Here is an 11,493-nt window from a genome sequence, read left to right on the forward strand (position 1 = left end):
CATAGCAATGAATCGTTTATCTCATTAATCAGTAAAGTGCAGCAATCACATCTGTGAGTAAGGCAGCAGTATGACGGAGCGAAAATACAGTTACAAACAAGAGACATGCATTTCACATTTTACTCGCATGACATGCACGAAAGTTACAATTTTTATTTTGCAGAATTTGTTTCTCTGTCCTTTTTAGAGTTTGTCAGCTTGATGAACCACAACCACCATATTTTCAAGGTGCTTACATTTTGTATTAATTTAAATTTTAAAGTGACTAAAACTAAACATGCAGTATAAAGTATCTTAAAGAAATAATTCAGAAGTACAGAAGAACTTAGCACAGTATTTAATTCATGTTATATTAGGTCTCATTTCAGAAGGAAAATTAATGTTTTAAGTTTTTTTTAAAACTGACGTGTGTTTTTTAATTCTTGTGTCAGTGTTCTGGGTTGAAATGAATAATGAATCTTTAAATAATGTCAGTCAACACTTTGCTTTTTTACATGAAGGTTCACACACTCCATCAAGCTGGTGTCCTGACTCCTCCCGTCCTGTCCAACAACAGAGAGGGGAGAGAGAGAGAGAGAGAGAGAGAGGAAAAACACTTTAACTGGGGGGGGGGGAAGTGCACCTATCTCACCTTTGCAACAGATGAGCTGATCTACAGTCTCCTCCTCTCTGTGGCTCTACCTTAATCTGCTTTTAATGACCCTGCGGAGGATCCCAAGAGACCCCGTCTCCTCTTCCTCACAGCTGCTGGGACGGCTGCATGTTTTGCAGGAGTGTGTGTGTGTGTGAGTGTGTAGTTGTGTGTTTTCCTCGCAGCAGGCCTGAAATCCCAGAGTTTTCCTGCGACTATAGGCCAATGTTTTAAGTTGATTTTTTTTTTATTTTATTGCAGGACAAAACATTTTTAAAGTTTATTTAAATTTACGCAGCAAAATACGCGAGAGAAACGCGTTTAACGTTTTTATTTTTTGTTTTTTGTTTAACATAAATAGTTTTTTCACAAGACTTTACATGTTAAAATGTTTGTTTTTTTTGTTTGTTTTTTTAACACGATCGAGTCTCTTTTCCTCCAGGCTGTCGGTTTCCCTCCTGATAAGCTTAACTCTGCTATTTATCCCCAAACAAACGCTTTTCTTTGATAGGTTTCCCAGCAGCTCTTTGAAATAAAACAATTACCGCATTCTTTGTGCAATAATTGTCAATCATCCACATGAAATTGATAGGCTTTAAATGGACAGAATAAAAGCTTAAATTGTTTTACAATGGCACAGCTAAGCGGGATGATTTGCCATTGCTGACATGCCTGCGGCTTTACCAGCTCCACATAAAGCCACAGGTTAATGCATAAATAAGCAAATCAAATCCATGCGTTACCCCAATTCAATTCATTTAATTCCTCTTTAATAAAGAAACGGCCCCACCCCTCTGTCCCCCCCCCTGCCATTTACCTCGGATTTGTGCGATGAATGCTATAAATGTAAATCAATCTAGATGAGAAAGAATCCCATTGAAAGAGCAGCGAAATTTCATCTGGGAAAAGGAGACAAATGTAGGAGGGGCTCGCTCATAAAAAGCAGCTGTTTCACAGTAATCTTTTTTCGTGCCCTGTCACTCACCTTGCCTTTTCACCATCTCAAGAAAAAAAAACAAAAAAAAAAACCTCCGCCATTGTATTTAGCAGCCATATCTTCTTTTTTCCCCCATTACATAGTCCATATTCGTCCACAGAGTGAGAGAGAGAGAGAAAAAAAAGAAAGAGCACAACTTGCCCATTTTTTTTTTTTTTTCGGACAATCCCCTTGTAGTTGTTGCAGTGAAAAGAGGAGTGCATGGATGTCAAATTGCCCTCAAAACACCATGAAAGATTGATTTGCAGCACTTTTCAGGGCCCTGACATTACTTGGAGGGGAGCTGAATAGGAAACCTGTGAGCCGGGGATGGAATAAAGATGTCCTCTCTGCTGGAAAAGAAGGAAAACTGCCCATTTAGCCGCAGTCCATCAAGCCCGAAAAATAGGCGAAGAGAGGAAAAAACACTATAGAGAAGAAGAAGGAGGAGGAGGAGGAGGAGGAGGAGGGGGGGGGGGTGTATATACTCATCTAAACGTTGTCACAATACCAAGGAGGGGGCTCCGAACAGCCATGAATATTAAACCGCTTATTCCTCAACAAGGGCTTGAAAAAGTGAAACCACGTCAAAGCAGCTTTGCATTTTTTGCATGCGAACAATGCTGTAAAAAAAAAAAAAAAAAAAAAAGCCTTGATTTTTTTTTCTCCTCATTCTCGTTATTCCCGCGCAAAAAAAAAAACATTACAATTATTATTACCAGCGCATGAATACGAAATGCCTGAGAAAAAAATGGGTGAGCAACTCCCAGACTCAATGACCCACTTACTCACATAGATGATAAAAAGTTGCAAAAAGAAGTTTAATCTTCTTTTGATGCATTAGTCCTAATTTTTCTTTTTCTTTTTTAAATAACAGCGTTAAAATGTTTTAATTCCTATCAATAGATTGTAAATTATTCGCATTCTTTAATATCTATTTCTGCAACTTTTTAAGGTTTTTTGAGAGCTTAAAACTGTATTATTCTGCACCAATTTGATGTGAAACATTTACCTATAATTTACATTTCAGTCAATCACGATGCTTTGGGAGTTTTGCACAAAAATGTTGCATGAATTAAAAATTCAGATAATGACAAAATGAAGTTTTTTTCTTGTCTTTGCTGGGTGTTGCGGACGCTGGAGCAGCAGCAGCAGCAGCAGGCAGGTCCACACGGCGAGGGGTGTGTCATTAATAAGTAATTAGACAGGGGTCACACCAGCCACTTATATAAAGAGACCCTCAGAGGCAGGCAGAGCGCACAGTTTGGTGCAGAAGCACAGACAGAGGAGCAGCTCCCCTCTTCTCCGTCTTCTTCTACTTCTTCTATTCTTGTCGCTGCATCGCTGTTTTTTTTTTTTTTTCTTACTTTAATTTTAGGGTTTTTTTTTTTCCCAGTCTTGCATCATGGGCTCCGTGCTCCCTGCAGACCCTCTGGCTCTCAAGTCTGGATTTAAGTGTCCGAGTCGCGCACTCTCGGACGTGATCACCTCGGACATCCTGCACAGTTTCCTTTACGGCAGGTGGAGGAACGTGCTGGGAGAACACCTGGCAGAGGAGCGGCACAGCAGCAGCCCAAAGACCGCCTTCACTGCGGAGGTGCTGGCTCAGTCCTTCGTCGGAGGTATGCATGAACATGTGCTTTATTATTTCATTTTTTTGTCATGACTGTTTCATAATATTGATGTGCGTGTACGTGAGCATTTATTCCAAATTGCAGGTTAATTGTAATATTTTTTGTCGTTTTACAAAAACATGAACTGATCCAAGTTTTGATTTGTTTTTATAAAGAACTAATCCTAATATAGCCTACATGCGATTTTCTACAAATGTCTTTAATTGAATCAGAAAAACAGTTTTTTTTTGTTTGTTTTTCATTATGTCCCATTAAAAATATGTCATAAAATTTCGGAAGATCCCAGAGCCAAAAAACACCAGAGAAAAGTGAAACATTCAACACTCAAACTGCACATAAAGTTTCCTTTCCACTAACTTGTTGAATTTTTCTGCATTTTCTTCTTCTTATTATTATTTTTTTTGCAGTTTCTTAATTTTTCTTCTACTTTTCCTTTGGTCCCATTTATCGCATTAACCCCTTCAGAGCTGTGAGACCTCGCATTTGGAGGCTTGTTAGGCGTGTAAGTGCCGCTGATTGAAAGACGCAGGGCATTAAATTCATTTGGTTAACTTTGTGCTTGACCTGGGAAAGTTTCCACTTAAACCTCGCAGCAGAGAAAGGTTCCCTTTCTTTGAGATGTCCCGGGTTTTTATCCCGCATTCATCAATCTCCGGACAGTCTCTTTTCCTCTCTTGGCAGCTATGGGGCTCCGCAGCTTTTCTCTTTTCTCTCCCCTTAAAAGATTTGCTGTTCCTCGCATAATGCACCGTGAAGGCTAAATCTAATGCTATTCATTGCATGTCAACCATCTAATCGCCTTTCCATTTTTTTGTTGCAGAAATTCCTGAGTCTTTTAAACAAGTCCTCGTCTCATTCAGCGCAAATTTATTGCTACAAAGTTCTTAAAAGGATAATGAATTTGGAATTAGCCGTTTTCTTTTCCAGTAAACTTTAATGAATATCACATCTGAAGCATGACAAATCGCTGGACCTTGGGTAATAGAGGACCATTTAACCCCTATTCGGAGGGCCTTTATTCCTAGCCTCTAATAAAAAATAAAAAAAAAATCTTTGATTTTGACATTAAAGAAGCGCAAGGTTTTTTTTCCTTCCCTTTTCTCCCCTCTCTTGTGAGGATAAAAATGCTTTTCGAGGGGATTTCTCCGCGTGACAAAAACTTTCAATTCAAGCAGATAATCGAATTAAGCGGCGGATAAAGTGTAGCTTTAATATTTCGTGACTGAAATAAGATCCAGTCCATTTGATGCTTTTATGACTTTTTCCGGCTCGACAACTCTTCGACCACAAAACTCTCTGCTTTCTCACACTTCATTGCACTTTTATGTCTGCACAGCTTTAGCCACATCTACACTCCAAATAGTGATGCTCTGTGTCAAAACTCTTGCAGGCCTTGTGTCACTCATCTCCCGTGTCCGTGTTGTGTGTTTGCAGAGGTGCAGAAGCTGTCCAGCCTGGTCCTGCCATCAGAGGTGATCATCGCGCAGAGCTCCATCCCTGGAGAAGGTCTCGGCATCTTCTCCAAGACTTGGATCAAAGCAGGGACCGAGATGGGCCCTTTCACGGGGAGAGTCCTGTCCCCTGAGCACGTGGACTTGCTCAAGAACAACAACCTCATGTGGGAGGTGAGTTTCGAGACATTTAAACCTGCAGGAGAAAAAAAAACAAAAACATCTGTATGACATCATCATGTGTTCTAACTTGTTTCTTCGCTGTTTTTTTTGTTTTTTGTTGATCCGCTCAGGTGTTCAATGAAGACGGCACTGTGCGTTACTTCATCGATGCCAGCCAGGAGGATCAGCGCAGCTGGATGACATACATAAAGTGCGCCCGGAACGAGCAGGAGCAGAACCTGGAGGTGGTGCAGATCGGCAGCAGCATCTTCTACAAGGCGGTGGAGGTGAGAAGATTTGATGAGTTGTTCAGCAGCAAAATGAAACACGAGGGGTTCGAATGCATGGATTCGGCTCTCGGTGGCTTTAAATGGGACCACCAAGAATGTTAAATGTCTTTTAGAAGAGCGCCCCCTGCTGGTCAAAACGAGAAGTGAAGCTGTGATTTTTCTGTCAATGGTTAAATCGCATATTTATTGGCTGACCCTTGACCCCTTTCTTCCTCTCTCAGACTATCCCACCGGACCAGGAGCTTCTTGTCTGGTATGGAAACACCCACAACACGTTTCTGGGAATCCCTGGAGTTCCAGGAATCGATGAGGAGCAGCAGAAGAAGATCAGGAATGGTGAGTTCAGATCATTGTCAGATCTTTTTTCTGTTTCAAAAATATGTTTTTTTTTAAACCGCTCAATCATTAAATTATCTTTTTTTTTTTTAATTTTCTCCCAGAGGAATCCCACCCCTGTGAAGGCCCTTCCTCCTGCTCCCCCACCTCGTCCTCCTCCGCCTCAGCAGGCCGCATGCGCTGCGTTATCTGCCACCGCGGCTTTAACTCCCGCAGCAACCTGCGCTCGCACATGCGCATTCACACTCTGGACAAGCCATTCGTCTGCCGCTTCTGCAACCGCCGCTTCAGCCAGTCGTCCACGCTCCGGAACCACGTGCGTCTGCACACTGGCGAGCGACCCTACAAGTGTCACGTGTGTCAGAGCGCCTACTCCCAGCTCGCGGGCCTCAGGGCGCACCAGAAGAGCGCGCGGCACAAACCGGTGACGCACGGTGCGGATGTGGCGTCCCAGGTGTCCCCTCCTCCTCCTCCTCCTCCTCAGTTGACGGCCATGACCCACCAACACCAGATGCCCCTCGTGCACCACATTCCCACCATGGTGCTATGATGACGTGAACAGGGAGGGCCGGTGACTCAGATCAACGTTGCACTTTAGATTACAGCTGTTTGGAAGAAGTGAAGGGAATGAATGAGTTAATGTGACCGTAAAACATCCCACAAAGACATTTCAATAAGTTTCCATTGTTACTGTTTCCCCGTTTCATTGGCTTTCACATGATCCAGCAAAGAGGAAGTTTTAAAGTATTTTGTAAATTTGAAATGTCCTGAAAAAAAACAACTGTCTTACAAATAATTCATCAGTGTGTCATTTGTTAATGCATATGTGACTTTCTTCAACACTTTTGATTATGCATCACGGTCTCAGCTGCTCAGTTGAACAGTTCATTCAGTCAGAGATTTGTACACTGAGTAGAAATGGTTACACACACTGAAAACTGAATTAGTCACTTTAACTTGCACAGACTGTAAACTATACTATTGTGTACTTTTAAAATTGTATTGTATGCCACTGTACATGTGAATGTAAATACATTTGTGCTTTCTTCTATTCTAAATAAATATTATATGATATTACATAATGCTGACTATTGTTTCCTGTCGGTTCACTTTACGGTTACTGTAAAGCTCCAAGATGATTTCATTTGATAATCAAAGATAGTATACTCTTTTACTAACAAAAAACTTTTATATATATATAAAATATGTATATGAGGGAGAACGATTCTATAAGGGCTCATGACTTACAGGGGCCCTGAGAAATATTAGAACATTTATTTAAAAGGTCTTCAGTATAATTCTCTTTTGATTGCTTCATGGGGCCTGAAATTCTTGGTGGCCCCTCTGATTAACTTCAAACGTCTTACAGGTAAGAATCAACTTCTCCCGCTGCGTTAGATTCATTTCACTTTATGTCATAGCACAACATTCAGGTCCAGAGACAACAATTTTATCATGATATTTTTGTCAATACAAATCTGTTGATAATCTGGGGAATTCATAAGCTATAGTATGTAAAGCAACAGAAATAAGAAAAATAATTAACCCCCAAATTTGCCCTGTGGGACATTGCAGTGATTTACACATGGGTGAATCAACTTTAACTTCACTTGTATTGTCCCCGAGGGAAAATTTAGTTTGCAGCCAGGTGAAAAAAATATACATATAGAAACACAGGCACATAGACAATAGAAACATCGTGAACAACATTAAAAACATAAATACTAGAGTTCATCAGGTAACAACAGGATACTGAGAATGTATAAAAACGTCCATAAAACAATTATTTAAAGAAAATAACACTCATCAGTCTTCAGGATCATCATTCGAGTTCAGTCGTTTGAAGTCCTGAGTTATGAAATCATTTTTCAACCTGCTGAGCTCGGCTTTTGGTCATCTGTATCTACTGCTTCAGGGCAGAAGCACAAACTCACCAAACAGAGGATGTCCAAGACATCGTGAGAAGTCGAGGACACTGTGAGAAGTCAAGGACACTGTAAGACGTCGAGGACACTGTGAGAAGTCAAGGACACTGTAAGACGTCGAGGACACTGTGAGAAGTCGAGGACACTGTGAGACATCGAGGACACTGTGAGAAGTCGAGGACACTGTGAGACGTCGAGGACACTGTGAGAAGTCGAGGACACTGTGAGACGTCGAGGACACTGTGAGACGTCGAGGACACTGTGAGACGTCGAGGACACTGTAAGACGTCGAGGACACTGTGAGAAGTCGAGGACACTGTGAGAAGTCGAGGACACTGTGAGAAGTCGAGGACACTGTATGACGTCGAGGACACTGTGAGAAGTCGAGGACACTGTAAGACGTTGAGGACACTAAATGATGTCGAGGACACTGTAAGAAGTCGAGGACACTGTATGACGTTGAGGACACTGTATGATGTCGAGGACACTGTAAGATGTCGAGGACACTGTAAGATGTCAAGGAGACTGAATGATGTCGAGGACACTAAATGATGTCGAGGACACTGTATGACGTCGAGGACACTGTATGATGTCGAGGACACTGTAAGATGTCAAGGAGACTGAATGATGTCGAGGACACTAAATGATGTCGAGGACACTGTAAGACGTTGAGGACACTGTAAGATGTTGAGGACACTGTAAGACGTTGAGGACACTGTCAGACGTTGAGGACACTGTAAGACGTCGAGGACACTGTAAGACGTTGAGGACACTGTAAGACGTCGAGGACACTGTAAGATGTTGAGGACACTGTAAGACGTTGAGGACACTGTAAGACGTTGAGGACACTGTAAGACGTTCAGGACACTGTAAGAAGTCTCAAGCCTTAGCTGCAGCTCTCTTACTAAAGGTGTGAGACAGATCGGGGAGTTTAACCACAATGATCTTACAGGTTACTTTAATAAATGTGTTGTAACCTATTTTTGTCTCCTATTGAGAGATTAGCAAACCAGCTGATGAAGCCAAAACAAAACAGACTTCAGACAGACCATGGAGCTATAAAAAGTGTCATCAGTATACTCCACACACCAAACCAGTTTAGTTTACAGAGAAAGTACAGACGTTGTTGTGCTTTCTTACAAACTGCTTCTGTGTTCTCACTGAATGTCAGCCTGCTGTCAGCTGGAGATCGAACTCCCGACCTTTCAGTAAGAAGACGACCAACTCTACTGCTTAATGTTTGATCACATCGGGTCAAACAAAAAAATCTTATGGCTTTGTTACTGAATAAAAGTTTATTTTTCAATACATTTCATAAACATTTAATGATTTCATAGTGTATAATCTTCCAGTTAAATAAATTGTAATTTCAGAGGTCTTCTGCTGTTGTTTTTTTCTGCCACATGATGGCGCCACACACTCAGGAGAAGACACACTTGTGAATAATAATTGTTACTGTAATAATAATTGTTACTGTAATAATAATTGACCCTGCTGGATAAAACCTGAAGTAACACTTTTATGACAAAAAAAAAAAGACATGATCTCAACAATCATTTATTTGACTTTTTCCCAATAATTTACTAAAGTACAGATGTAGCACATTTTCTTCATTTTGTGATAATGATTGCACCTCTAACACATTAACCTTCAGTACATACAGTAGATCTTATGATTCTCCTGAGCTGCTGCTGAACTTGTTGGCTGTCAGACATCGTCCTACTCCCCAAATGAGGAGTTTTGGGATTAGTCATCATTGAAACGAGCACAGAGCTTTCACAGATTATCATGCTGCGAGTAAATAAACCTCAGAGTCTCTTCTGTTCACTCTGCTCTGAGGAATTATGATGGAATTTGACTTTTGGATGTTGGTTCATCGCTGGAGACCGTCCACACTTTCTGCCGTGCCCCTTGAGGGAAATAAACAGTTTAGCTATCAGAACCACGAGTAGATATTTCAAAATAGTACAACTTCTCCTAAAAAAAAAAGATGCACCTTTACACTGGTACTGTCATCCTGTCCTGTCTTTCTTTGAGCAGCAGCCACAGCAGGAAGCTATCCACTCAGCGGCATGGCTCAAAGCTGGAAAAAGACAGCCAGGAATGATTCTTTTATCTGTCGGTTGTATCTGCCACAAGTTGTTTTTTCAGCTAAGATAGTTGTGCCAGGTAACCTGATCACACCCCTATCAGGTTTCACACACCTCATTACACACTCAGTCCTTCTTCTGTTGACTAACTTAATGCCTTTATCCCTTTTTTCAGCACAGGGGAAATAATAAGTCTGCCAATATGAGAAATAATAAAAGTAGAAAGTCCTGATAAAAGTGGTTTGTAACAAAGTCATATACTTAAATTTGGACTTCCAAAAAGTGTCACAGAGTGTTTTCAGTACTTACCGGAGAAGAGTAGTCACAGCATAGTTGTTTTTTTTCTTCTTTAGCCCAGCTGCTCCTCTGTCTCCATGAGATCAGTGTGAAGATGTTTGACACTAAAAGCAAACGACACAGTTTCTCCGTCAGTCACAGAGACCCTATAGTTCCTCACAGATTGATGCCACCTTCAATGTGATGTCACTGAACTGAAGGACACCACACAAGTAGTAAGTGTTACATTATTTAGTGTGAGAGATGACACAGCAGTATGGTCATTTTCTAATAGACCTTTTCACAAATGGATTTCATTTTGAAACTCATAGTTGCCCCCCTCTGGCCATTGGAAAGAGTGCACTTAGCTTCACTTCTCAGACCCATATCTACACCGACGGGCGTCTACCCGAGGAAAAAGGGGGACCGACTTCCCTGGGAGAAAGGGTCTTTGGTATTTTTCTTTCTAAAGGTGGAATTTAAAGAACAATGTTTTTAATGTCAGGTGAGATGAACCACTACACATTTTAGTGTAAGGGGGAAATTAACTTAGAACTTACGGGAATTATTTCAGTTTTAAATTGAAGACAAGAGTAGTTGAATATGACTATGTTACATTTATTGTTAGGTATTTATAATGTCAGTAGAATTTTTCACTCAAGAATCTAAAAATAATAATAAAACTGTAAAAATGGTTTAATAGTCTTCAGTGTCTGAATTTTGATGTGCCCTTTTAAATACTATAGCCTAAGTTATTGACTGTAACAAGATAAATAGTAAAACATTAGAGTTTACTTCTCGTACCTTCATGTGTACATTTTGATGTTTGTTACTTTTCTTGTTTGTAAAAAAAAAATCATATGATTTCAGATGTTGCTGAGAAAACATCAGGCAATCTCTCTTGTGATTAATCCTCAATTTTCAGAGTAAGTCTTGGTTCTTTATAGCTTTAAATGGTTCACATGCATAATTGAGGTGTGGTCATAGTAATGTGCTGGGTTGGCTGTGGTGGTTGAGCCCTCAGTGATATCTTTTCATGGGGCTCAGAGTTACCAGTGATGTCCACATAAAAAATATACAGAGAGGAGGTAGGTCCTTAGAAATTTAGGACTCAAAAAGTAATTAGGGTTTAATTGCAGCTTTGAATATACACTTTTTTTTAAGGCATATTGTACACCTCTGTATACTGCACTTATGGACAAACTATGAGAAAGCAGGTATGCAGACACTTTAAAGTCCAAAAGACGCTTTGAGTAACTGTAATATTTACATGTAGGCTTAAAAACTTTATAAAGCTGAAGTCTGCCAGTGGGATCGGCACCAGGGGCCACAGCCCGAGGAGACTGTGAGGTCCCATACAGACGCACTACATTCGGACAAACTGTTCTGTCAGTCAAAGGAACTAAATATTACTCACAATAAGAGACTCACAAACATATGCAAACTTCAAAACACACCTCAAACAGTGGATAAAAGAAAACCAAGCCTGTGACCTCTTTTAACCTCTATTATTGTCTTGTGTCACTTGTGCCTTTGTATTTGTATTTTATTTGTAATTTGTCTTTCTCTGTTACCTGCCTAGGGACAACAGATTGGAAACTAGCACTTCTGCTATAATCTGGCATTTTTACAGCTGTAATTGTTACAGCTGTTCATTAATATGCACTGTCCCTAACAAATAAATAAATAAATAAACTAAATAAAATAAAAAAACGGACAATG

The 11,493-nt window shown here is 40.5% G+C and overlaps 1 protein-coding gene and 2 long non-coding RNA genes across 3 annotated transcripts in view; 2 read left to right on the forward strand and 1 right to left on the reverse strand.

Moving 5' to 3' along the window:
• LOC132992685 (uncharacterized) overlaps positions 1 to 11,493 on the forward strand; it is a 93,531-nt gene that overhangs the window by 67,247 nt on the left and 14,791 nt on the right. The gene's annotated exons all lie outside the window — the stretch shown is intronic.
• LOC132992500 (PR domain zinc finger protein 12-like) lies at positions 2,806 to 6,562 on the forward strand. The gene is made up of 5 exons (XM_061061825.1): positions 2,806 to 3,229; positions 4,676 to 4,866; positions 4,986 to 5,141; positions 5,366 to 5,480; positions 5,585 to 6,562. Exons 1-5 carry the CDS (start codon positions 3,013 to 3,015, stop codon positions 6,028 to 6,030), a joined length of 1,125 nt encoding a protein of 374 aa, XP_060917808.1. The 5' UTR covers positions 2,806 to 3,012; the 3' UTR covers positions 6,031 to 6,562.
• LOC132992334 (uncharacterized) lies at positions 8,932 to 10,102 on the reverse strand. Its single transcript, XR_009676319.1, has 3 exons — positions 9,805 to 10,102; positions 9,402 to 9,488; positions 8,932 to 9,315 (listed from the first exon to the last, which is right to left on the reverse strand). It is a non-coding gene; the product is annotated as an uncharacterized LOC132992334 (long non-coding RNA).

The sequence above is a fragment of the Labrus mixtus genome, chromosome 17 (genome assembly GCF_963584025.1).
Source record: "Labrus mixtus chromosome 17, fLabMix1.1, whole genome shotgun sequence".
Lineage (NCBI taxonomy): Eukaryota > Metazoa > Chordata > Actinopteri > Labriformes > Labridae > Labrus > Labrus mixtus.

What these genes read in the sequence shown, in the direction of transcription:
- LOC132992500 (XM_061061825.1), top strand. Translation starts at nt 3,013, where the DNA reads ATGGGCTCCGTGCTCCCTGCAGACCCTCTGGCTCTCAAGTCTGGATTT. An exon ending in GGCTCAGTCCTTCGTCGGAG is followed by an intron (nt 3,230 to 4,675) that starts GTATGCATGAAC and finishes GTGTGTTTGCAG; the next exon opens with AGGTGCAGAAGCTGTCCAGC. An exon ending in ACAACAACCTCATGTGGGAG is followed by an intron (nt 4,867 to 4,985) that starts GTGAGTTTCGAG and finishes TGATCCGCTCAG; the next exon opens with GTGTTCAATGAAGACGGCAC.